Source organism: Poecilia formosa, unplaced genomic scaffold (assembly GCF_000485575.1).
Source record: "Poecilia formosa unplaced genomic scaffold, Poecilia_formosa-5.1.2 Scaffold9, whole genome shotgun sequence".
NCBI lineage: Eukaryota > Metazoa > Chordata > Actinopteri > Cyprinodontiformes > Poeciliidae > Poecilia > Poecilia formosa.
Window position 1 is genome coordinate 644,326 of NW_006799948.1, and position 27,953 is coordinate 672,278.

Genomic DNA, 27,953 nt, shown 5'->3' on the forward strand with positions numbered 1-27,953 from the left:
CCTCCCTGTCCCATTGTATTACGGGCAGCAGACGGCAGCTGCCTGGGCATTGTAGCTCTGCCGCTAATCTGAGACAATATCTTTAGGCCCGGCGCAGTTCTAAAGCAGCTGTCGGCATTGTGGGAAGCACTCCTAATCTGCTTCAGTATCTTTTAGCCCCTCGTTTAGCTCTTTGATCCTCTCCCATTATGCTCCCCTCGCCGTTCACGACGAGCGGCTGAGCCTGGCAAAGCTGTGCTGGAATGTTGGATCTGTAGGGAGAAAGGGAAAGAGAGGGAAAACCCGCGCAGAGCTCCCCGTCGGAGGCTCGTCTGAAAACAGATGTCTCGCGCTGCGCTTCCACGTGCGGCACTTTCACAGCCCTCACCGAACAATGAGGGAGATGGAGATGGTAGGGACTGCTTGTTCTCCAGGCTTTCATCTAGAGGTTTTGGTCTCAAGCTGCAGTTTGATTCCTTTATGAGATAGTTCAGGGTTTTGAAAGTGAGATTCTGTTGGTGTCTGTGACAGACTGGCGACCTGTCCAGGGTGTACCCCGCCTCTCGCCCGGAACGTTAGCTGGAGATAGGCACCAGCAACCCTCCTGACCCCATTAAGGGGCAAGGGTGTATGGAAAATGGATGGCTGGATTCTGTTGGTGTAGTACAGAAGTCCTCTGCTTTGGCCTTTTATTCTAGTATCTGTCTGACAACATGAAGTAGGCCAGAATAATTGATGTGGAACAATCCCTTAAATCTGTCGGTCTGGAAATAGTTAAAGATATTTCTAAGGTTTTGGGAGTCCTGCAAACCACCGTTAGAAACATAATCCTTACCCAGATTGACCGGTCAACCAAAATTACTCTAAGAGCTCATCTGTAGCTCATCTTGGAAGTCACAAAAGACCCCAGAACAACATTGTAAGTACTCCAGGCTCCTCTTGTCTTAGTTAAGTTCTGTGTAAGCAATTTAACAGTAATAAAGAGAGTGGACAAAAATGGCATTTATGGAAGATTTTCAAGGCCAAAACCATTGCTGACCAAAAACAATAATAAGGCATGTAACACAATTAGCAAAAATGAAAAATCTTGATGATCCTCTAGATCAAGGGTCCTCAAATCCAGGTTTCAAGAGCTAGTGTCCTGCATGATTCTTGGGAACTTGACTGCATACTGAGGAGGTAATTCAACTATCTGACTCCAGTGTGTTGGACCAGGGGCACACCAAAAAGTTGCAGAACTGGATTTTAGATCTTGGAAAATATACCCTGAGCTAATGAGACAAACGTTGAACTTTTTGGAAGATGTCCATCCCTGACCTGGCTATTGCCCTTCCTGCACAATTCCACTTGATTCTAATCTCTTTTAATTGTCCCGTCTGCGCATTATCCCACTAAGGTGGATTTTTTTCCGGTTGAATTTCAACCAAGCCAAACGGCGAACAGAAGGAGAAGTTGTGAACAATGACAGTTTTTCTTTTAGAATCGCAGTCCGCCTGTAGTTTTAGCAATGGAAGCAGATAAAGTGAACGAAGCAGTTAAGTGTGTATTGGCCATGTTTTCAAATACAGTATTCAGTCAACATTAACGCCCATCTGGTTCAGTTTTGCACATCTGCCTTCGCAGTGGAGGATGGTTGTTTCCAGTGCAGGCAATTTTGGGTAAGTTTCATAGCATCAAATTGCCTCGTTGCATACGTCATAATTTTTTGTCATGATTCACCCAGTAACATTTCGGAGTTCGACAGAGTCCAGGCCTCCAGCAAGCAATCATTTCTCAGTAACCAAGAGTCCAGACCCTCTGTAGAACAAGGGGCTGGTCATTACCAGACTAGTTCATCCCATTAAATCGGGTGTAAAACAAGCAGTGTTTCATAAAATCAGTGACTGATGAAAATATAAATTTTGTTTTATCTTTAGCAGAAACTTTTTAAGCAGAATGCCTGGTCATAATGTCCAGCCAAGTTCAGACTTGAATTCAATTAAGACGCAGAGGAATGACCTCAAACAGGTTGTTGGTGCTTGAAAAAATCATCCAATTTGGCTACAAAAAGGAAACAATTCTGGACGGAAGAATGGGCCAAAATTTCTTCACAGCAAAGCTTAAGACTCACTGCCAGTTCTCGTAAATGCTTAATAGCAGTAGTTCTCAGCCAAGGGTGTTAGTGATTAGACATAGGAGGCTATTTCTTTTCAAGCAGGGTCAGATTGGTGTGGGTAGCTTTCATTGCTTAATAAATTAAATAATTTGATAACATTTAAGATTAGCAGAAAAGCACGACAACTAAAATTTGGAGAAACAACTTCTTGTCATCTTTAAGTCAGGAAGCCAGTAAGTCAAATTGAGAATGAAAAAAAATACATAAATAAAGTTGGGGAAAGGTGTCATGGAGGCGTGTGCATCAGTTGGGGGTGTTAGCAATCTGCAGCGAGCTGAGAGGAGACAAGCTGCACACAATTAACAGAAACATAAATACCTCAGCGTGCTTAAGCAAGCCATTAATCAGATATAAATAGAGTGAAGGAGCCCTTTGTGATTAACGAGGTGAGACTCTCTGCTAATTACTGTTTCCCTCTCTTTGGGTAATTAGGTCGCCGCCTTAGTGAGGATGACTGAAACTCTACTGACCCTGCCCCCTCCCATTCACTCTGGCATTTTCCTGATTTACTGTCTGCTCATCTGTGACAGTGGGAGAATGCTGCCATGAGTTATTGAGTTTTCATCCATGTCTCTTTTCTCACTCGTACTCTTTCAGGCACTTTCAGTTGGTTAGCTAAGGAGTCAGAAGTTGTTCCCTTGCCTGGAGTTGCAAGATGGAAGATAACGTGGACTCTGCAGATATGGAGTCTTTGCAAATAGGACATATGTCTCCACAATGCCTTTCTTCATAAGTTAAGAAATCTGAGCTGGGGATTTCTGGAGCTCCTCCAGAGTTACTATAGGTTCAATGGCTGCTTCTCTGATTGATGCTCTTGCCCAGCCTGTCAGTGTGGGTGGATGGCCACGTCTATGTTGGTTTGCAGAGCTAATTTTACAAAACTCACAATATCAAAATGCGAATTCAAAACTTGAGAAGAAAAGACAAGTTCACCTGTGCATCATGGTAAATAAAACTCCTGCAACACCTCTATTTCCCAGGGAAAGATTACGACGAATAAAATACAAAATAGTATAATGTAAAAGAAAAGAACAATTAAACAGTCAGAAAAATGAATAAATAAATAATTAACTCAAATAATCAAATAAAATCAAATAATGAATTGGTGTATCTACTATAAGAGACAGGATTATCAAGGTGTTTTTTTTATCGACCTTGGGCTATAAAAATAGAATATTCTTGCTTCCAAGCGACAGATTGATTGTTTCTGTTTTCAAGCCATAGACTGAACAGTGCTCTGGCAACTGGAGTACCCGGAGAAACCCTAGGTAATCACGAGGAAAGCATGCAAAACTCTAGCAACATAGCCAGCCTCTATGGTAAACCTCCATCCTGAATTGACGAAGGACTCGCGCTACACGCCGTTTGGACCACGCCAATGTTTAACTGCTGTGATCTGCCGTTGAACCTAAACGAAACAGAGGGAAGAATCTCCTTCTGCTCCTCCGGAATACGTGATGCAAAACATCCACCTTGCGGAGATTTTGCTTTATGAGTTCTCCGGAATGACACGTCTGATGGATGTTAATAGCAGCCGCGTCAGCACCTCCGTTCTCCCAGGCCGCACCCTCCCGCTACCGCCGGGCTCACTTTCCCGCTCCCCGTCACACACTTTGGGCCGCTGGTGATTTACAAGCGTAATCCATTACTACACACTTACACTAATTGTCTTCGGTGGGAAGTGGCTGCTGTGACCTTTTTATTGGAAATGAAAATAAGTGGAGGCGCAGAACAGGCGATATTGGATTCTGTTGTTAATTAATGTGTGTATTATCTGGGTGGATGAAGCCGGGGGGAAGAGGATAATTGAATTACAGTCAGTGAGTTGGATAACGCACTGTTGTAATTGTTCCACTGTAAAAGACGCTGCTCATATTAGGGAGACGAGGAGAGAAAACGCTTCGAGAGAATAGTAGAAGTTATTTGTTTGGTTTTGGGATGTGAGGCATGAATTTAACCATTGGGTTAGCATAAACAAACTAATAAATTAGCGTCCCGCTGTTTTACAGTGCACAATTACTCCGTTTTATTTCCCTTACTGCATTTACGTAAACATATTACGTTTAACTGAATTTGGCTGTAAAGCTAAAATTTTTTAGCAAAAGAAAGTTGAGTCAACATGCAATGTAAGCCAGACTCAGCATGTTCTTTAAAGTCCATATAGATATCACGCAGACCATGACCCGAGTTTAATTTGTATATATTTTTATATGTCAATTTAGATTTATTCACAACAATCAAATGCTGAATAAGATTAGTGTGTGAGATTCATGTTAGGTTTGAGCAGGACGATGTTTTTCTTTGGGTTGTGTCGCCATCTTGTGGTCATCCGTGGTACAAACTCAGATTTCTGCTGTGATCTGAACCAGCTGATGTCAGTGTGTAGAAACCTGAAGTGAACTTTGAAAAAGTCTGGTTATACTTTTTAGATTAAAAGCTACGAAAAATGTACTTTGACTAAATGTTTAAATAAATAAATAAATAAAAAATAAACAATTTATTAAGGAACAAAGAAGCTCTTCTAATCAATCTACATCTATGGTTGTGCCAAATACGGCATACTCTGAAGGAATGTTTATGGCAAAAATAAAAATAGCAATCTGCAGATAATGCCAAATATTTCTCCCATCATAAACACAGTTAAAGTAAGAACACATCAAGAATGACACCCTTATTTGCAAATAGACTTTATTTTCAAAAGCATTTTATCCAAGATAGCCTCTTACATCAGACAACCACACTTTAATCCAATCTTCAAAATAAAAAAAAAAAACATAAAAATTCTGCTATGTACATTTTTATTCACATTAGAGTGTAAGCATTACAATACATACGCTTGATGTAAATATAAAATGCTACAGTGACCAGAGAGATTTAAGGGCACATCATTTAGAACCATCTAAAAATGTGTAGTCATGGTTGTATTGGAACAGATGTATTAACAAGTGTAAAAAGTATTTGAATTAGTCATTTACAAATGAATCCAATGTAAAAGTAAAATTTGAGGAAATATAAATTTAAAGTAAACATGATCTGAAAGTCTATTAACCATATGTAAAAAGAAAAAACTTCCTCCTGCAGATCCCTTAAAAATACTAGTTAATCCAAGTCTCTCGTCACCAACTCAAGTTTTTCACATCAATCGTGGTTCAAAACATCTACATTAGATTGGGTTCAACTCAAACTGTCAGTTTATTCTTCACTATGTCGCCAAGTAAAACAAGTGAACAGGCTTTAAGAGTCACTTACTAGAAGTGTTAAATGTGTGCTTTCACATGTTACACAAGGAAATGGACTCCTTAACAGGTAATGTGCACGAACAGGAACATTTCACACGACATTCCAGGCTGGACTATGTCCTTTTAAAAATATATACATAAAAAATATAACTAACTCCCTGTCAAAACAGAAATGTGCACAATGTACAAGCAAGGTGGCAGCAAGGTGTTGGCTTGTTTGAGAATGAAGAATAAATTGGCTTTCAATATCAAGAGGCCTATTTCCTCCCCAACAAACTCATTGTCCGACTAATTTGAGCTTTAAACTAGGCATGGGCCAATTACCGACATCAATGTGAAATGAAAACAACAAAAATACAATTTATGGTCCTTTTGATGAAATGCCAGAAAATGTGCCACGGTGACCACAGTTTTTACCAACCAGTTATAGTGCCAGTGTTAAAAGCTGTAACAAGCATGTATACTTGAAGATTCCAACCAAATTTGGCTAGGATTCATTCCATATTTCTGTATCAAAATAATCTAAAACATAATCACTAAGCAATGTCATACATTTTTAAACATCAGCAGGAATTTTCCAGTAAAAATAAAATCAACTGGATCATGTTTAACAAGTTTATTTTACATTTTGTGTACAAATCTAGAAATTTTTTTTATTTTTCTTTTACAAAGGTCATTTCTGGAAACGGCATTCCAACCCATGCCTATTTTAAACAAGAACATTCACCATGCTGCACCTCGTTTCCAAGCATTGGCTCAGACATATGATGTTCGATTTAGGAGTGGTCAGTGTATAGCACACGAAGACGACCAGAACTGAACAGCAAACTGATGGGATACCACAGAGAATCCCCACACGGACAGTGAAATGTTTGGTCTTGTCTAAAACAGTAACTACTTCAATCCCACTAGCACTACTGACCTATCGTACGGGTGCAACCATGCTTCCTGCACGACGTTATGAACATGGAATGTTCAAATTCCTGGAAGCAGCTAACCATGGAAAAAAAAAAGAAAAAAAAGAAAGAAAAACATACAAGTGCCAACAAAAGTATGAAATCTACACCAAATTGAAAAGGCGATCCAGTGACACCCAACTTGTCAGAATTAAACATGTGACGTCTTCCTACAAGACGCTGTTTGCAAACACAACTGCCCTCGTTCAGCTGCTCAGCAGTGACCACATGGCTACTCTGGTGTAGCATACATGTATGTACAGTACGAGGCGACATAAGGGTGAAAACAGAGTCAGGAGGAAAGGGGTGAGGGGTGAAACTCGTATCACATGAGATTCAAAACGGAGTCGTCCCGTATCTATTTCTTGGAACACAAAACCGCCTTTGTGTCATGTGTTTTTTTTCTACCTCCTCCTTCTAACCCTCAAGGCTCTCCATGTCTGCCAGTATTATTATAATCCAATGAGAAAAAAAGAATCCCAGCCTATCAGGTGCCTGCTCCATATCTGTTTTGTAGGAGACTTTGTTTTGTCTCTGTAACAGCTTATACAGTGAAGTACAGAGTACAGTATACAGTATGTACTAATGCCCACATCCCAGATGGTATTGGTACAAAAATGACTAAATAAGAACCATTTAGTCACATGGGCTTCACATTATAACAGGTCCTTCATTTTAACCCACAAGGTACATTTTCCTTTGGAAAAAAGGACAATGGGAACCAAAAGGGAATTTCAACACAGTTCTCTAGAGGGCACCCTGTAGTCATCATATGAGGGTGCAGCGGGGGAGAAAGCGTGAGGAAGAAGAAAAGGGAGATTACCAAGTTTTATTCAGGTAATGTCAGAGCAGCTGTCTCTGGTTTCATCTTGAAGTACTGGTTGAAGCGCAGCTTTGCATATCTTCAGGTAGAAAAGAGAGAAAAGAGCACGGTCAGCAATGAGATGGAACAAAATGCTCTCTGCTAGAGATGTGTGCTTCAGCAGAAATGGCAGAAAAGTTCTGCTGAATACGGCAAAACAGTAATAGTAATAATAATAATAATTAAGCACAAGTGTAAGCACACTAGCTTGTTGTAGGATAGAAACATACCCAAGGAAGTCAAAGTCGATGGTGGAGAACTTGGATTGAATCAGAGCCCAGAGTCCCCAGAAGAAATGAGACGCCTGGACACAAAGATTGTAATAAAAGAAAATAATCAACATTACTAAAGGTTATTTTGAATTATTGGACACAATAAGCAAGCCAGCTAACATGTCCTCTCAGAAAACAAGTAGTTAGCAGTCTTTCAATCATAACAAAAACAGCCAGGAAGGATTTACTGCACTCATCTTAATTTTTAGCAACGAGGAAGCTTCCAATGAGATAAAGAAATGTTGACGTTTTACCTAAAAGGTACACTGCAACAAAAAAACAAAAAAAAACACAGACTAAAAGGGTCAGTTACTTCATAGTAATGTTCCACAGCCATTTTTACAGGAACGATGGCATGTTTGTTTTGCAAAGCACTTCTTAGAAGATTTCACCACACTCAACCCTGAGAGCTCAGTCAAAAAACAAAGGAGCTTCACCATGAGGTACTAACAGATTACCAGTCTGACAAGTTTAGATACTGAACAGGAAGAGAATCTAACACCGAAGAGATGGCAGCAACAAGTTTTGATATGGTCTGTCAGTTGAAGCAAAACGCCTGTGTTGCTCAAAAGCTAATTTAAACTATAGTTGGGCTCTAAGAACCTGGATGATTTGTTGAACAAGTGAAAGAGGCAGTTACCTGCTTTGTCAATCAGTAAGGCCATTTTTCAAACTTAGCTGTACTGTGACGTATTTATTAATGCCAAACACTTACCAAGGCGAACTTGTTGACTTGGACGTACAGGATCTCCACCTCTGTGTCAGTGACCGCACCATCCTGGCCCTTGTGCTCCTTGTAGGCCTCCAGGTATGAGCGCAGCCACTGTAGCTGAAAGGCCCGCCCCGGGTAGTGACTATAGTCCACTTCATTCAGGCCTAAGACATTAAAAGACGGCCAATAATTTAAAAACTTCAACAGCAAAAATGAAGCATTTCACATTTTGTGGATTTGTACTCACCAGCAAACTCATTGAAATGATTCCCAATATCATAGGCTTGGTAATTGTACCCTGCATACTCGTAGTCAATGAACTTTACACTGCCTGGAGACAGAAGGCGCATTGTTTAGACAGTGATGCCGGACATGCAAATGCAATGATTATGTTGTTTCCCTTTAATAACTCAGAATTGTCAAAGCTCTATGTTTTAGTCAGCTAAATGGACAAGCTGTCTAGGCAGCCAATTACAGGGGCGAGAAGTAAGAGTTTGCATTTTGAGGCGTAGATAGAAACTAGAGGAAGGCAGAAAGATGTGTGTACTGAAACTAAAAAGCCCCTTCCAGTAAGTTTAAGAAATGTAGGCTTTAAATTCATATTTTATTTATGGAGAACAGGGAAGCTTAAAAAAAAAAAAAAGAAAGAAAAGCTTCCACATTTTCACTCACACTAGAATTTATCATAGTAAGACTTACTTATAGTAAGGCTACTTGTTTCTTTGGTTTGAAATGAAAACATGCAGATGCACAAAGAAAAAGGTGGCTGGGATACATCAGAGGTGAAAATGTGCGAGGTACATTTTCACCTCTGTGAAAATGTGACTTTTACAAGCAACGCTTGTAAAAGTCTGCTGGGAAGAGGGCAAATCGACTTTCCAGTGAGTATTTGTTTTGGATACATGCACAGGATAAGGAGGAAACTGGCCAGACAAAACTTTTTGGAAAGGCATGGAAAAACGGGAAAAAAAAAGAGATGGAAACAGAAGTAGAAGGTGAAAGGTTAAAGCACAAAGAAACAAAAACACAGAAGGGCAGAGAGTCTGTAGCAAGACAGCAACACACCAAGAGTTATAATCCATCTCATTTGTAAAACGAGAATTATAAAATATCTTCATCAGATCTTTGTATATGCAGATTTAAGTCGGTGTGGAGTATGGATGCAAACAATTAACCATCTTGTTGATTAATGGTTTATTAGATTAAAATTAGTTAGTTTGGTTACATTTGATAAAATATGTCCAAGTTTAATAATGTGAGAAAAACACGATTCTATGTTTATTCAATCAGTATTTAACACAGCTGACACAAAAATGGTTAAAATATAATGTGCTTTTTTCAAAATTCAACACATTATAAAAATTGCAGCCCTTAATAATTCAGTACATTATGAAATGCAATATGCAATATCTTTATTGCATAAACATTTTGCCTAACATTTGAATATCTGACTTGTCCTCTTCAAGTTACATGGAATATTACAGAGCCTGACTGCAGATATGCAGCAGGCAACTTGAGGTCATCAACAACTTTATTGGAAACATAAAAACTAAGTTGTATGAGCTTTTAGCCGACAGTGGATCGGAGGATGCTTTTTGTACTTAAAACAGCGCTAATGCAGGTACATGGATTGTGCGTGGGAATTAAGTGCCAGCCGTTTGAAACAGAACAATAAAAGCCACAAGCTGACCAGCACGTAAGCAAACGTAAACAGTCTGCCACAGCGATCGTCTCGATTGATAAGTTCTGCTCTGGAATGCGGTTTCATCTCCGTACGGGTTGGAGCTGGAAGCTGGCAGACAAGATCTGATCCAGCACCCGGCTGCTACATCCATAGGTTCTGACTGGTATAATGGAAAAATCTGCAGACTTTATGTGAGGAAGTACACGTCATGTTTTGAATCCGTTGTGAGGCTTGGACGTTAAAAAACAAAACAAAACAAAACTTGTTACTCAACCGTTTTGTTCATCTAAATAACATACATTTTGGGTGAGGTCACTGAAACTATGACTTAATAGGTGTGTCGTATGGAATGACGTTTCCAGTTGCAAAATACATCAACCCGAATGTCTTTTCTCTAGATGATAATCTGGATTTGAAATGTCAAATTTCATTGTTCTGTTAGTGTAGTTTTTGTTTTTAAACATGTAAAAGAAACTTTCAAAAATGTGTTGCTGCCTTGGTGCTTTTTTTTTTTTTAAACCACTGACAATGTGAAGCATCAGCATTAACAGACAAACAAAGGAGGAAGTAGTCAGTCATGAGGCGGTTTATCTCAAAATCCAAACCCTTACTTTGACAGGCCCGCTGATACAGAAATAACCCGCACCCCCGAAATTCTGTTTCCGAGTAGCAACCTAGTAGTTTTACTTTTTAAATGTTCATCAATTCCTTAAACCTGACATATAGGAAAAATATTTTTTCTCAGGTTGGACTAGAGAGAAAGACACTTTGAGGTGGGTTACCAGCCGGCGTGTAGGTCCTAGCGGGACACAACTGAACACCTCCGGGCAGTGGCTATAGCCCCCCTGTGCAGCAGATGAAAAGGTTTGGGCAAACATCTTTCACACATGCTCACACTCACACATTTGTCTTTTAACCATTCTCTCACAGTTTCCAAACATCAGGGCCTGCTGCAAAAAAAAAAAAAAAAAATCCCATCTCCTCTTTTACAGTAAGTCTCTTCCCTCTACAGTTTCAGTCACCCGCCACTCCCCCTCCCAGTGCTCTGCTCCTATTGGCTCAGCAAAGGTCCAATGGTGTAAGACCTCTGCTGCTTCTGCATGTGACAGGATCTTTGAGAGGCCTGCTCATGGGCTTCAATCTACTTTTTGAATAACACGAGAAGTGGAAAGAAAAAGAAATACTCAGCATGTGACTTGGTTTTTTTGAGACGAAAGGTAAGCATTATTTTTGGGCAACACTAAAAACTAAATGACTTTACACTTCCGCCTTGGGTTGTTTTTTGGTTTTATTCATACAGGAAGTGACACCTTCTTCTGTATCAATTTTGTCCAACAAGTTCCTTTAATTCAGCAGAAAAAAATGCACAAGAAGCAGCTTGGCAGCAAACTTGCTGTCGTACCTATTCAAATAAAAGCTTCAACTACAGTGACTTGAAAACGTTTGTCTCTTGACCTTGAACCAGATCAAAGTAGCAAACATTTACTTAGGGAAAGGAAAAAGGATAAATGGTTCTCAAGACTTAGAGAAAAAAATAACAATGGAAAGTGTGGCGTGTGTTTGTACTTAGCCCACTTGAGTTGATACTTTATAGAATCACCTTTCAACACAATATGTCTACCAGCTTAGTCCTTAGATTTTTTTTTTTTTGGAGTGTTTCTTTGAAGAAAAAAAAAAAAGCTCAAAAAAGGATGAAAAGTGTCCAATTACAGTAATTTCAAAGTTTGGCAAATGAGTCTCAGTTTAATTTAGTTCTGGACTTTGACTGGGCCATTTCATGTTACCATTCGGTCACTAATGGTCTCCAACAAATTCCTTAAGAGAAAAAAAATGATACACAAGTGACTTCTCAAGAAATTTATGAAGGAAACCAATCTCACTGGATTTTACTAGAGGGGCTGAATACAAAGGTACACCATATTTTTCTGATTTCTATGTAAAAAAAATAAAAAAACAAAAACAAAAATGGTAGAGGAACTACGTATCCTTTTTCTTTTACTTTTAAATGATGTACTACTTTGAGTTAGTATAAACCATAAAATCCCATTAAAATATATTCAAGTTTTTTGGTTTTTATGTTACAAGAAGTTCAAGAGGTAAGAAAAAGTTAAACTAAATTAAAATTATTTGAAAAGATGAAGATAAACAGAATAATTAAGGCTGCAGGCTTGCGTGTCGAGTGTGTTCAAGTTTATTTTTGCGTTTGTATTTTAAGATATCTGGTGATCTGGGATGGGTCAAAAGTATTTTTCCTACAAAGATTTCTGACTAATTTTCCAACAGCTCCTGAACTTGTTTAACCAACACCGTGACACCTGATACATGGTTGTGCAAGAGAAAGCACCTACATAGATTTCATGCCTACTGACCCATGAGTTCAAGAAAGGATTCCTTTAAGATCGTATTGGGCAATTGTACACGTAACGGATATTCCTGTGTGTAAAAGAGAGCTGGGACATGTTCAGGAAACACTGATCGCTATCTCGGCTGAATCCATCTGTGCTGCAGGTGAGCGTGTCGACTAAACAATGTGTAGTACAGCTCCTTTTAAACTGTCTTCACGTAAGCATGTTTCAGCCTATAAAAATATAAGTTATTTTACGTTACTCATGTCGATTACACCCATGTCAGGACCAGAACCAACACTTTCCACAAGTCACAAGCTGTCAAACTTTCCAGAATAAATACTTGTTGAATTGATCTTCCTCAAAATGTATTATATAATCAGCAGATTCACAAATTTATTTTAAGTTTTGCTTGACTGAACAGTGAGAATTTATCAACATACTGTGGTTTAAGGTTTGGGTTTGGTCTTGTCTGTAGATATAATATCAGGAAAACAAATCAGAATATCACACCATCATATTTTTTGTAACCATTTAGTCATCCCTGTGATTAAAACACTGATACTTTAGATGTTTATCTTGATATTAAGATGTCATGTGAAAAACTGACTGCTGATACGCATGTATGTGGCTCCCACTGCTGCCATGAACTCATCCCGATTAGCCTGAGCAGTGGGCACACTACATGAGGGTCCCTCACAGTGCTGGTTAGTCTCTCTCCACTGCCTCCCCAAAGGGCAGGGCGGCCCAGCAGCAGCAGCGGCAGTCAAAGCCTCCGCCGTCACTCCTGGGGGAGAAAAGCTAGACAAGGAGCTGTGAGAATTTCCTCCCCGCCCCCGCCACGTCGCAAATAGACGAGGGGGCCGACAGCTCGCACATCCTCCTTCACCCCACCTACTGGACTATGCTCTTCCGTTTACCTATTGTGTTTTATTGTTATCGTCGACAACAAAGACAACAAAGTAGAACAGTTTCACAGACTAGCCAGAAAGATGCTGCTTTGTGTAAAAGTAGGACAGCAAAGTGGTAACATTACAGCCTCTGGAGAATAAACTCAAATACTTAGTATGCAAACTCATTTAATGTTATTGTTCCAACTTCAGTAAAAGCAGCACAGAATTAGAACTTTGACATAAAAAATGACTAAATTAAAAAAAATGTAAACTCTTAAAATTGAGCTAATTTGCAATGAATGAAAATTCTAAAGTATTACACATATTAAGTTGGGCTGAATCTTACCTTTATATGAAGTAGAAACTATGGCAGAACAAGGAACGGGAATGTCTAATCTGATCTAATTCTATGTTTGCAGGTGAACACAAACACTACCAAGCAGTGTGCAGGAGATTACATCCCCTGAATGCATCCCTGCCTAATACAAAGACTCACACCAGCAACCACTCACACAGAAACGTCGGAGACTGCACCTCTGACTCGTACTCACCTTCCCTCTTGTTATAAATGATGTTTTTGCAAAGCAGGTCGTTGTGGCAAAGAACTACAGGAGAGCCAAGCACAGACAAGCTCTGCTGCAGCCACAGCAGCTCTTTGCGGAGGGACTGAGGGCCGGGGACCTCCAGGTTCAACCTGGAAGGAGCCAAAAGGTCCACACTGAGCCATGCCGATGTGTTAAGCAAGAAAATAGGCTGGTTTATGACAAGAACTAGTTAAGTTTGTTTTTTTGCCTTTGCGTAAAAATCCCATCTATCAGAGACAAATGAACACATGACACCTCCCAGGTGAGGAAAAGCATAAGTGACTATCTCATTATGACTTCATGTTCTGCTTGCAATTTGGGTTCCTGGGAATGCTGTGGCTGGTACACAGAATTTAGCAACCCAACAGAAACAGGACGTCCGTAGCTCATTGTTTCCTAAGGCGTTAACAACTACCAAAACCAGTTCTTAACATATTTTACTACCAATGCAATGCAGACTAGATCATATTTTCCATTAACGCCACTAGATGCAGCATTTTTCAAGAAGAAGTGAATTTTTAAATCATTTTAAGAGTTAAGAGTCAAGCACTCACCTGTCATGATCCTTGAAGCACTTGGAAATGAGCGTAAAGTACTTGCCCATCTTCAGCCACAGGTCAGAGCGGGGAACCCAGCCATTGTGGGCGTGGATGGCATGGTACTTGGCCAGCTGTCTCGCAATAAGCCTGCATGGCAAGGGAATCGAATATCAATACGAAAAGATGTCTTTGTAAACCAATATCACCAAAGATATGCCCCATACTGCTAAACAGCTTACAGATGTGTAAATATAGATTCGAGTTGGAAATGTCATTTTAATTTGAACATGGAAAAATTAGAGCAAAGAACCAAGGTTGTATTTTGTTTGCTTTATTACCAACAGCAATATGACACAAGGCATCAAAAAGAGAAATTATAAAATAATCAGCTCTTACAGTAGGCGGCTTTCTAGTCCATACAGATCAAGCATTTGTAATCGCATCAACCAACTTTGGTTCCTGTATTATTCTTCCTTCATTAGACACCAGCTGCCTTTCCATTACAAATGTACACAAAACTTTTTCTATATTCCACTGATGTTGAAAAAACTCAATTTTGCAATCGCAATTAAAATCACATATGAAGAACTTTGTTCATAAGTCATTGAAAAACATGCCACGCCGTCATCGTCTAACTACTTCATGTCGTCTTCTTCGTCTTTTCCGCCAGCAGTAACATCTGGCATTGATCACCACTTATGCGATGTAAAAAACAAAAAATAGTCTTTCCATCACACTTTTCTAAAAGCACTAAAAAAAACAAATCACCTCATTCTAGTGCAAAAACTATCAAAAATCATGAGATATTTCAAACTTGCTGTGTTTCTGTTAAGCAAATTTCTTTTTGTAATTCCAATTTGCTCAATTACATGGTCAATGGAAATGCAGAACATCGAAGGTGATTCTCATGATCGACTTATCAGATGAAAAAACAAAACAAAACAAAACAAAAATGGGCACCATATTTCACTGGAGCTTAAAAAGAAAGTATGAAGATAAAAATTTAAAATGTAACTTGGCACTTTTACCGTTTTGATTGCATATTGGGATTTTTGTACCAGTTTGTCTTCTTCCCTTACCTGAAAACAGCTTGGCTACGGATGTGCTCCGGTTCCAAGGCGGTTCCTTGCAGAAATTCGTAGCAGAGGCCATTGTTGAAGGTGCAGTAAAGGCGGGGGGCACAGCGGTGAGCATGCAGCACTCTGAAACTTTTAATCTCGTTGTCCCGGTCGACCAGCAGCTCCGTTTTGTTGCCATAAATGCGGACCAGGACCACATCCTGCATGACTGCCCCCACATAGCAGCCAAGCAGCTTGTTGGTTATTCCATCGGTGAAAAACTGCAGAGACAAACAACATTACCTGCAGTTAAATGTAGGGCCATGGACGTGACTTTGAGTACCACCCTTTATACTTCTTGCATTATTTTAACTCCAGTTGACAGACCTGTGTTTAAAAACAACTCATTAGGGCAGAAGCATTACTATAAAACTAGCTTCATTTGGTTCTACTTTGGTAAACATTATAGGCACACTGCAGCGGTTGCAATTGAGAAGCAAGGATTATAGCGGTGGATCAGATATCCAGGGCTTTGATTCCTTTACAGTCCATTTCATTTATGGTGGGTTTTATTTAATGTTTTTGATCTTTTTATTATTATTATTATTACTACTATTAATTTTAGATATTTAAAATATTTTCTAATTCCAATGTCGCATTTAAATATATATATACAATTATTATTATTTGATAGGGTAAACTTGCGTTATTATGCGATCATTGCTTTATATTGCTTGAAAGTGGTCTCAAAAGCAAAACTATTACCGTTTATCCCAATAATTTCTGGGACAATTTAACGTCGAGTAAAATACGTTATTGTGACAGGTCTATTTATTTCATAAAGTATAGTTTAGCTAAAAGTTGCCTACATACAGACGAAATAAAATTAATGTGGAAGTATTCATAAAAATTTTGAAAACCTTCCATTTTTATGTTTAATCTGTTAAACATTAGCAGAGAAGTGACTAACTTGACAGTGATCTGCTGTGGCCACAAACACAGAAACCTGCTTAGCTATTGAATTTTGTTTGTACTTCCATAGAATGAATTGCTCTGTTTTTTTAAAATCAAAAAAATATATTCAAATGTAAAGCATCTAGTTGTAAATAGGTCAACTACAAAAAAGGCAAATGAATGAAGTGCTGAAGGATTTAACCATTAAGCTCAGAGCAGGTCGGGATGTGGTAAACATTAATAAAGTAAAGCAGGGTGAAACAGAAGGGTGACTTTGCTTGACCAATTTAAATTGACCTATCGGCACAACAAAGCTGGAAATTTACTGGGGGGCAAACAAAGGGGGATCTGAGCTTTCTACACAACAGTCAGACTGTTTACTATGACTTGGACTGATGGAGAATGACAGGATTGCGTGGAATTTTATTTTTAACTGGTATTTGCTGAACCCTCCACTTTGCCTCGTTGATGAGTACAGGGAAAGGCAGCGGGGCATGTGATCCTCCATCCTGGTTGTGTTTACAAAGCTGAGCCACACCCCCGGGTTATCACAGGAGAGGAACATTTTTTTCCTGCTCTGCTTGGACTAATTTACGTGTGACTCACAGCATTTATCTGTGCCGATGGCGTGAGTCAAGTACTGTTTGACTTTAGGACATCTGTAATCTTAAAGGATTAGATTATGTGAATTATTCAAATCATAAATGCAAACGTCTGAGAGTCAAGCTCACGCGGTCGTCGATGTTTCTTCCAGAAGTTTCCAAAGCTGCTTTATGAAATCCTTCTGATCTCTTAGCTCCAATTATTGGCTTGCCTAACTTCACAACCCAATAAGTAGTGGTGCTTCATGATATGGGAGACATACGGTGGGGGGAGTTATCCAAGATTCAAACCAAACAAGTTTTCTATGCTTTTCCGTGGGAAAAAGCACCTCTGCTGTGAGGCAGTGTAGATAAATAATAATAAAAAAGTCTAAAAGTCTATTTCAAATATGTAAATGATACATAGATTCCCAATTATTACAACATATGTCACAACAGCAAATAAAACTTTATTACTTTAAAACTATATATGAGAAAACAAATGGGGGGGGGGACAAAACTAAGTGTCAATATTAAAATCCCCATTTTTCCATATTTATAATGAACTACATATCCGTTGTTCTTAACCTTTTTTTTTTCTTTTTTTTTGGGAGGGGGAGCGGGGTTAGGGGAGTATGGCCTCGCCCTGGGCGCCAGTCGTGATAGAAACACCACTGCGAACAAATGTACATAGTTATGCCAAGCTTTCGGTAAAAACTGCTCCATACATAAGCAGTTATGTTACCTTAACAAATGAAATGGAGATGCAAGCAGAGTTTTACAGCCAATAAAAAGCCAAAGCAAAATACTCTGTTCTAGATGCTAACCGCAAAGTTAAAATATTCATGATAAAAGGGTCACCTTCTATATCTGCATCTATCTATAAGTTTATTCACCACTTTTGGATGCTATGAAATGTAACTCAGTTGGAATATAGCATATATTTGTCCTTTCAGCGCCTTGCAATGATATTATAATCCCTCAGTTTCATCTGACGTCAGCCTGTGACGTTTATTTAAATGGGACACCTAGCTAGCTAACTCGAAGATAGCAAAAAAAAAACCCTCACATTTCGTTTTAGAGCGTGCCAAAATGCAGTCCACTGAACAAAGTAATTTTAAAAAACGTCTTCTAAAAAAAAAAAACGACATAAATACTACCTTCATTTTAATTTCGGACGGCTTCCAGCTCGGTCTGAGCTCCTTCATTAGCCGCAATGCACCGGGTCGGTAGTCGTTCTCATCGACCGTCACATCTATTTTGGGCACAGCGGGAGCCTCGTCTGGGACGTGAATGTAGTCGGCCATGGCGAAGACAGTGTTTCACGAGATATCTCACAGGGCGAAGTAAGCAGTGCTAGAAATGGCAACACGGTGCGCAACGTATGAAACAGAGTAAGTGGCTGCGGGTATATATTCCTGGTGCAGTCGCTGTATGGCAACGCCTCTCAGAAGGAACCACCCATCTGTGAGGGGAAAAAAAAGTTCGACCTGACGCTAGCAATACGTAATTCCATCGACTCAATAGAGCCGCTTGCTTATATCATCAGCGTGCACCGCTGGCGGAGCTTAAAGCAGTACACATAATGTTTTAACCTTAACTTTACAAATATATGATTTACTACATTTCTAATAACTAAAAAATTCAAAGACATAAATTAATGAAACTTAATGAAGACTTAAAATGTAAAACTTTCCATAATTCTCTAATTATTGGTTTCTCAATGGTAGACAAGGGTCCAAGGCGAATAAACACAAACGTGACTGATAAGGTCCAGAACCGTCTCAGTCACATTATGTACACGTCACATCCGTAATAAATAACTCATTTAATATACATTGAGGCATTTAACGTGATATTTCAGCCGTACTTGACAATAATAAACAATAGTATTAATATGAATTTTCTATGGTATTACGTAACCTTCCAGAGAGGAAGAACAAAACCAAGCAGGGCAGCTGAAGGGCAAATATACAAAGGACCTCAGTTAGAAATAAGGACACTCAAATTTTTTCCTTAAATGAGTAAGTCATAAAAAAAATCTGAACTGTATTGATGGTTCCTTGATAAAAAGAAGAAGAAGAAAACAACAATTCAAAACAAAACAAAACAGTATTTAACTCTTATATGCAAACAAACCCTAAAAAATCAGCCTTATATTCTCTGACTTTTCCCGAAGAAAAACTACTTGGGTTCTTTTGTTCATGAGGGCTCCCCATGCCCAAAAGCTCTCGAGACGCATGCCAAACACTATAGTATTAACTACATACATTGATAAATCAGGCCCCCATTCAGAAAAAAGAAATCCACCAGACAACAAAATGAGTTGCTTCACATTTAAGGCAAATTGACTACTTTACATATAAGTCTATATAGTCTTTTCCTTGTGAGATGCTTTCAAAGGTGATCAACTTTAATCACAAATGAATTGGTGTGTTTGGTTTATTGTTATATGATGCAGTACTACATCCGATTGTGAAAATATCAACAAAAAAGCTACTTTTTAGATTTCAAAACACAGAATCTCTGCCGACAAAGGCATTGAGTTAAGCTAATGGAGAAAACCTTGCTTTTCCTACTTTCCAATCAAAAACTTTGATGCATTTTATTGAAATTGCATGAGCTACACCAACAGAAAAAAAAGTACAAAATATATAGAGAGAATGAAAATAAATACTTTTTTCTTATGAATAGTCCACTGTAGTCACAATTTCTACCAGGTAGAAATTAGTATCTTAGATTAGTATTAGTGTTAGTATCTTAGAGGACTTTCTGGAACAGAATTTAGGTCACTGAAAGATAAAAAAAAGAAGAGAATTCTGACTTTCTTCACGAATTAAATCTGATTAATTTATCCAGAAATGTAGTTCTTCTTCACAACGCACATCTCTATCTTTGAAGCTGGTTGCTCCCAGGAGCTTGTCTGCATTAAAGTCAAAATTCTGAGAAAAAAACATGAACATTTCTCCTTTTTTCTCCTCTTCCAGAGGACTTGATCAAAATTACAGTTATTTGTTTTATGTAACAAAAGAGCGCTGTTGAAACAATAATTGCTCAATAAAAAAAATAAAAAGATTAGTGGAAAGTCTTAATTATGCATGAGGGACCTCCCATAGGAAATCTGTCCTGGAGTCAGGTGCAGCAGCAGGTTATCCGCCCACATGTCAGCCAATAGGATTGGAATAAATTACACATCAGCTCTGAAGCTACTGTGGCCTCCAGAAAACACTTGGTACTCTTTAACTCAACCTTTTCTGGTCATTGATTAATGAGAAAGTTTCTCGGAAAGAGACTCTCCAAAATGTTAAATGTTTTCTGATTGTGCGATGAGCCATTTCATCCCTCCATCCTCCAGAATGGCTCTATCTTGCAGGTTCCACGATTCTTTAAGAAAATGTATTAGTTCTTTCAAAATATAAAATAAAAAATATCTAAAAAAAAAAAAAAGAAAGAAAGAAAAACGCTGAACGGAGACTAAAATTCCTGCTGTATTCCCATGACAGCGATAAAAAACCCAGGTGACCCTCTCTGTTCCTCCACAGCATACCAGACCTGATTGTCTGGTTACTTAGCAACCTTCATAATGAATAGGTTGCTTCTTGAGTTCTCTCCAAACCAACTCTAATCCAGCGTCTCCATATGAACAGGGATTTTAATTGGATCTTCAAACGCGTGCCTCTGTTGACTCTCCCTCTTGACAGCTAACAGTACGCTCTCTTCACTCACACACACACAAAAAGGTATTTTCTTTCCAACCTGGTAGAGATGCCCTGAGATAATTCTCTTGTTTTTTCTATGTATATGCATGCTGGGTAATTTTCCATAATTCCCAGAAGATATAAAACCTTGTTACTATGCCAACCCAGGTCAGCCAGCAGACACCTCGCTCACTGTCGGCGACTTCTTGCTGCGAAGTCACCGATCTAGTAAACATGAGGTCATGTTACGCAAGAGTTCAAGTAAATCAACAAAGGAAAACAATAAAAAATGTAGTCTGAGCTCAAATGAGGAGTTTGTATTTTAAATCCACTTTTGACTCAAAGTCATCAAGCATTTAAATTTTTGCAATATTAGTGCCTTTTCTTTTTTTTTACTAAATTATGGTGGATTTAATTGACCTTAACATTAACATTAAACAAAGTATCCCCAAAATCAAAAGGAAAAAAATATATATAATTAGCTACAATTTTCACACTTAATTTCTCTCATTTTCCACATTCGGTCATGGGATTTGACTCATAAATCTACATATTATGTATTCGGCGTCATTTTAATCAGGATTCTCTAAGAATAATGCTGCCACCACCGAGCTTGATTATAGGGATGGCATTTTTAAAATCGTGAGAAATGACATAGCGTTTCCCAAACATACTAATTTCCTTAAATTGGATAAAAAGTAAACTTTAATTAGATCTGAGCATTTTTTTGGTCTTTTTTTTCCCTTTGTTTTGGCAAAATATTTGCAGAGGTCCAGTGTTAGGAAACCATTCTATTGTGTGTGTGTGTGTGTGCATGTGTGTGTATACCAAGATTAGACAATGAAATTTGAGGATCAGTGACAGGACAACATCTTAATTTAGTTTAGCAAATGTGGTTGATAAAAACTCAAAAAGAATCTTAATCTAGGGTTTATCTGGCCAGATATCAGTTTATGTGTTTAGGGCGAATTTGCGACAACGAAGAAATTTTTTTTTACTTTTCTTAAAAAATAATTTATTTTTGTTTTCAAATAATTATACACATTTACACTGACGCAAACAAAGCTATCTTTTAACATCTAAACTCGACCCGTCTCAGATGCTTCTTTGGTTTCCAACAACTTAAATTCCAGCCAGATTTTTCTGGACTAATTTTTTGTCCTGACAGATTTGAAAATATTTTTGAACATTTGAGCACATAGAATTGATCAAGATGGGTTTTATTGTGTGTATTATTCTCCAGTCATGAAACATCGCAATGTTTCGTTTTAAAAAGCTTTTAAATTAACCTTTTGTATTTGTGAATTTGCCTTCATCTGTCAAACTCAACTCAATCGATCAATGAGTTGGCAAAAAACAGAAGATTGAGGTCATAATTCATGTAAAAATAAAAAAGTCTTAATTTTTCCTCAAAATCAGATTTTTACCTACTTAATAATAAAATAAATGTCTTTTTCTTCATGGTTATACAGACTCGGAAGGCAGCGATTAGTCAAAGTAGTCCTCGATGTCGATGTCCGGGTTGAGCAGCTCCTCTCCATACGCCGTCAGGTCCATCTGGTTGAGGATCAGGTTTTCGAACGTCTCCTCTAAATCGGTTTCTCCGATCAGCACGGCCCCCACCATCCTGCCCCCGCTGAGGACCACCTGCACGTGGAGAGAGGTGGCATTCTGTCACAAACGAACTCTGGGGGTTTTCTGATTTCAGGTTTTTGACAACAACGCGTCATCTGGTTACAGTGACGGGAGAACGGAGGGTTCTAGATTACATCTATGACAACCTTTTCATCCGTGTATGTGAAAATTTGGTTTCTTTCATCAAAATTAAAACATAAAACTCATTCAAAATCTTTGTTCGTCACATGCTATCGCAAGCAAAATATATATATATAAAAACAAACGCGTATCAAAAACTGAGGATTAGGTAGTTTGCACAATAAATGCACGTTTGTCATGATGCAGGAGCTTGTTTAAAGTCAAAAATTACTTTATATTGATGAAAAAGTACTAGTTATTCATAACTATTAAGGAATTATTGACTTAAAATAACTTGCTGAAAAGTTACCTGTACTTTAGCTTTATTTAAGTGTAATAAGATATTTCAAACTACAGCAAAAATAACTTGGTAAGATTTTGTGTTTTTGCAGTGCTGTGCCTCATGTAACCACCAGAGACATTAACAGAAATACTGCAGAAATCTTCCCAACACCAGCGCCGACCTTGACGTACTCCTGGCCTTTGGTGCAGCGAACCAGCAGCTCATGGTTGGACCCCAGCCCCTGTGCGTTAAACTTCCCCAGCAGGACCACCTGAGGAAGAAGCAGGAACGATGAAAAAATGGCTTGCTCAATGAATCACTGGTTGTCGCCTACGCAGCTCGGCTAGCTGGAGGCCAAAACGTCGCTTACCTTGTAGTTAAAGAATTTGGTGACGTGCGAGAAGAGTTCGAAGCAGAAGTCAAGGTCGATCGGCTCGGAGAGGATGTCGGCCGCCATGCAGCGGCCCGCGTACCAGCCCATCTGACGTGCCTGCGTCCAGAGCCGCATCTATGCACGCACACACACACACACACACCTTTTTTTTTTTACACCATATGTAATCCGCTAAGATCCTAAACTGTTTGTACTGTCATACTTTTCAAACTAATACATTTTGTAGTGCTTCTACCTGCTGCCAAAGTGGGCTGTGCTCCCAGCATGCACTGCACACATCTCCTGCTGCGTACACATCTGGCTCTGATGTCATCATGTGATCGTCTACTTGAAGGCCACCGTCGTCTGCCAATAAAAACTAGACAGGAAAAGTGGGGAAAAAAGATCCTGATCAATCAATAACATTTGATTATTATTATTATTATTATTATTATTATTATTTGATTATCAGAGAGAAAAAACATCAGAACTAAGCAAATGGAACATTTGCTTGGTCTTTCTGTTTATGGAACAAATCTGTCTCAAGAAACCAAAGAAAGATGATCCACTTTTACAAAATATAACAAAATATAAAACTCTATCAAGGTATAATGAAGCAGATTGATTCAGTAAAGTTCTGTTTCATAACAAAGACAAGATTTTTATTTTCTTTGTTATTATTAGCAAATAAATTAGATCACATTTTTTTTCTGGATGACAAAAACTTTTTGCAGAAGTTACTGCGAAAAAAATAATATTGTTGTATTGAGAACATTTTCAAGTGACATAATGGCAATGGAAAAATAATGCAACTGTGTCAAAACATTAATATTATCGTTTAATGTGATAATTACTGGGCAAAATGTGTTACAACTTTTTTTTTTTTTTTTTTTACAACTTATTAAAATGTTTTCTGTGATTACAGCTATGAGAAAACCCGCAATAAATTCAAACTTGTGCACTGAGATCTACTTTATTTCCACCCTGGAAGAAGAGATTCAAATATATAATTTAACAGTCCCAAAAAAAATACTTTCTTTAGACCGTTTTGTTCAGCTGTGAGGCAGCTTTTAGGTATTCGACCAAAGTTTTTTCTCACGTTGTTGCCGTGGAGAAATGGCTCCGTGTTCGGGACGACCCCGGTGGCACTGACCACAAAGTCGCAGCCAAACGTCTCGCCATTGGTCAACTGGACGTAAACCGGCCAGGATCCTGCTGGGAGAGAAGAAAAGCGAGGGGGTGAGTGGCAGAGGGAGAGAAGAAAAGAGGAAAGCGGGGGAGCAGAGGAAGAGTTAGAGAAGTAAGAGGAGTTCCCACCGCTGTCAGGTTTTGGAGTTTGCTTTGAGGAGTCGAGGAACTCCTCTGAGGTGAAGATGTGCTCCACTTCACACTGGTACTCCACTGAGACTCTGCGCGATGCCTGAACAGAAACAGAAAAAGGTGAAGAGATATGTGAGAAACAAACGAATGTTTGACACACAGAGGGTTACAGAGCAAACACACATCGTCCCACCTGCTCCGCTCCTTGCAGCTCGATTCCTCGATGCCAGTCCGGGCCGAGAGCACTGCCGGACTCGACAGGACCGGGGTTCTGCCCGCGGGAATATTCATCTGGGAATGGAAAAAAAACACTTTTGCTGAAAGAGCAACACAGTCACAGCAGTAATATGGATATTTTGCACAGGGCTGGGTTATATAACTTAAAAATCCTTAAACTAAATGTCATTTATGATTTTGTAAAAAAATAAAATAAAATGACAGGAAATATCTTTAAAATTTTATTTTATTTCAGTTTTCAACCACAAGTTTCAATTTTTCAGATTAATTTTGTGAATTGATCTGGAAAAAAACAAAACAAAAAAAACAAAACCTTGTCATCCAAAATCCCTTCTATTTAAAATCCTTGAATAAACTCCTATGTAACCAGTTGATTAGAGAACAAACAGCATCAAGGAAACCAAGGAACACGTGATAAACCTTGAGAGACGCAGAAACATCTTAAGTACCGGCTGTGAATGTCTGCGCAGCATCCGGCGCCGGTTCCTCCGTGGTGAAGCGCTGCCTCTTGCACGGAGCGGCCGCCTGCTCTTTGTCGCCCTCCAATGACGGGATGAGGAACTGCGCCGCTCCCGCATCAAAGAAGGTGTTTCCAATGGCTTTGTCCTTCACAGCCCAGATCACCTCACAGCGCCTCACCTCATACCTGGAAAAAACAAACAAACAAATAAACAAACAAAAACGTATCAATACCACAAGAATAAATATAGGCAATAGTTGCAGGTTAAAATAAGGAGAAATGACTGCACTGTTGACTTACACCAACTCCAGTGCGATCCCTCCGTTTCCGACGACGACGATTCTCTTAGCTTTGGATAGCCGCTTTTGAAACTCCTGCAACCGAAACAGAATGACATCTGGCATGCTGTGTAACCTCAAAGCAAAATGTTACCATTTCAAACTTTACTGCTTGGATCTTCAGCTTAATCATTTCAGGAATTTCTACTCATTTATACTCATGTCTTCAATAATAGTTAGCTGAATTGTAGCTAAAGATGCAATCTAATGCAACCAAACAAGTATTACTACTGATTATTAGGCATAGACTTTCAATATTTTTTAGACAGGACAAAGATATTTTATTTCATAGTGGATTTAGTCAAATTAACAACAGTCATCAATTGGTTACACATGCGTGACCACCTTTTATTTCAGGAAAAATTGAATTAATTTAATTTTGACCTACTTTTAGACATGGTCTCGGTGATCAGGGACATTCCGAAAACTTAATGTCAGCCTGATTAAACTATTCTTAAAGTCATTTTGAAGAGTGTTGGAGTTCTCATTGGTGTCCATAGCAAATAAACTATCATTTCCGTCCAAATATGTGGGCAAATGGGCAGCCGGTACTACAACAAAAGCTTTAAATGTGTGGTTTGGTTTATAAAAGCGTCTAATGAGGCGTGGTTTATAAAAATGAATAATAAATCCAAACTTGTTGACCAAAACGTTCCACCTGAATACGAAAATATTCAATTCACTACTTAAAATACCAAAATTAAAATAAAATGTATTCTAATGATGACAAATGTAAACCTCGCTCGAACTCAAAAACATGGTTTGTAATACCTGTGCGCTGTCTGTGTCCCGGATCCCGAGCACGTGCGGGTTCTCCTGGGTCAGGAGTTTCGGACGGGCACCGCTACATATACAAAGCTTCTCGTAACCAAACACTCGACCGTCTGCGGTTTCCACACACTGAGGGTCAGAAAAAATAAATCCGTTGAGGGGGGAATTAATCAATTCCGGAACAAGATTCAAGCATTTCACTGTGCCGTTAAACTATGTGCTGTAACATTGTGGCCACAAGGGGGCGCCAATAGGATTTACTGAGGTTTACTACTTACATGTGTATGTGTGCGGAGGGATTTTACAGCAGAATGAATGATGGTCAGGTTGGAATATTTCTCCTCTAAAACACTGGAGGGTTTTTCCTCCACGTCGAACTCCTCCAGTCTTCTGGACACCTAATGAACGGGACAAGGATCAGAATGTGCATGAATATGAATCTCCTCTTAGTTGTGAGTGTAAATAAAACTCCAGAGTGAAACTACTTACCTGTTTATAATTGGTCACCGCTTTTATGTGGGGACCTGCTGTAATAAGAGCTACGTCCTCTGATGCAAACTGAGATGATAGCTGCCAATGGAGATGATTTTTAAGTTTAGAAGTTACATATAGAATATGTAGACATTTTTGTTTAAACGTTTTGTGTAAATACCATGAAACCATGTTTTTTTTCCTCCAGATTCTTAAAAACAATTTATGATTACTGAGATGGGATCTTTTTTTAAAAATGCTTAAGGGTGTTCTTTATTGGCAATCGTGCATTTCTTTATATATATATATATATACATTTATAGTATATATACTATACAAGACTAGTCATGTTGACTAATCCAGGTCAGATGATTATTCTAGGCAGCTCTATAATAGAGCTGTATTATATGTACGGTGGCCCCACATGTATACACTTTAACAAATAAATTATTTCACCACTTTACAGATGACAAATATATATTCAATAACCTGAATTGAGCAAATGGATTGAAAACTCCCTAAAACATGGAGATAGGCCTTTACTTTAGCAACACTCTGACGCTAACATAGATTTTAGAGCTTTTAATTACACCTGTAAGTCTTGTGTTTACCTGCTCCACGCATGTTACCCCCGCAATGCCACCTCCGACCACCACAAACTTAAACGTTTTCTCCTTTTTACTCTCCATAACTCAAAAAGCTATCATGCTAACAGTACTAACAATTTAGGAAGCATCCCTTTCAAACCGCAAAATGAGTTTGGATTGTCTAAGGCTTTCCCCCCCCAACTTAATCCGAAAACAAATGAGATAAGAAAACATTCACATCAAACATAACTCTTAAAAATGTAAAATATTTCAAGGTAATTCTATCAAGCCTGTTTTAGCACTTTGTAGTGTAACAGTGGTTTTACGTCACTTCCGTATTTACATTTATCTACGGCAAGCAGCAGGGCATGTTTTTTTTTTTAAACGAGCAACATATCAGGTTCACTGAAAATAGAATTAACCACAGTTAAATGTAAAGTTAAACGTATAACACTTTGACATGATGTGTTTGAAGTAATATTTTAATGTCGAGAGTGTACACGTGAAAAAAGTTGCCATTGAAGATTGTAGTTTGCATCTGCTCTCCAGTAGATGGCGCTAAAATCATTTGCGTTTTAAAACATTATTTTTGATTTATTTATTTTTTTCTATTCATTTGTGTACGCATCATTTGTGAAATAATTTTGTTCATTTCTAAAATATCGTTACTGTGTATAATTACATTTGCCACATCCAGATGGAGAAACTAACAGACGTAATTGAAGTTGTTTCAGCTGCTTGGATAAATTACTACTAAATCCTAAAAAAAGAGCTCACAGAATTTCACATCAGCATGGCACCAGGTTTGGGAATATTTTTTCATGCATTGTCCATTTAATGTCCCATT

At 38.6% G+C, this 27,953-nt stretch overlaps 2 protein-coding genes across 6 annotated transcripts; both read right to left on the reverse strand.

The window, feature by feature from the left end:
- Window positions 1-6,020: 6,020 nt before the first annotated feature.
- Window positions 6,021-18,285, reverse strand: etnk1 (ethanolamine kinase 1). The gene is made up of 8 exons (XM_007577601.2): window positions 17,974-18,285; window positions 15,300-15,559; window positions 14,236-14,367; window positions 13,649-13,791; window positions 8,423-8,506; window positions 8,179-8,339; window positions 7,422-7,495; window positions 6,021-7,231 (listed from the first exon to the last, which is right to left on the reverse strand). The coding sequence occupies exons 1-8, from the start codon at window positions 18,118-18,120 to the stop codon at window positions 7,159-7,161; spliced, it is 1,074 nt and encodes a 357-aa protein (XP_007577663.1). The 5' UTR covers window positions 18,121-18,285; the 3' UTR covers window positions 6,021-7,158.
- A 2,968-nt stretch (window positions 18,286-21,253) lies between these two features.
- pyroxd1 (pyridine nucleotide-disulphide oxidoreductase domain 1) lies at window positions 21,254-27,444 on the reverse strand. Of its 5 annotated transcripts, none has more exons than XM_007577613.2 (13): window positions 27,131-27,444; window positions 26,538-26,618; window positions 26,327-26,446; window positions 26,049-26,177; window positions 25,240-25,313; window positions 24,929-25,125; window positions 24,436-24,533; window positions 24,240-24,342; window positions 24,022-24,134; window positions 23,179-23,301; window positions 22,920-23,057; window positions 22,731-22,820; window positions 21,254-22,158 (listed from the first exon to the last, which is right to left on the reverse strand). In XM_007577613.2, exons 1-13 carry the CDS (start codon window positions 27,206-27,208, stop codon window positions 22,000-22,002), a joined length of 1,503 nt encoding a protein of 500 aa, XP_007577675.1. In that variant the 5' UTR covers window positions 27,209-27,444; the 3' UTR covers window positions 21,254-21,999. The 5 variants fall into 5 exon arrangements, with proteins under 5 accessions (XP_007577675.1, XP_016519012.1, XP_016519016.1 ...); XM_016663526.1 differs by having other exon boundaries at window positions 24,022-24,137; XM_016663530.1 differs by having other exon boundaries at window positions 24,022-24,137; window positions 24,240-24,339; window positions 24,433-24,533.
- Between the last annotated feature and the right edge of the window lie 509 nt (window positions 27,445-27,953).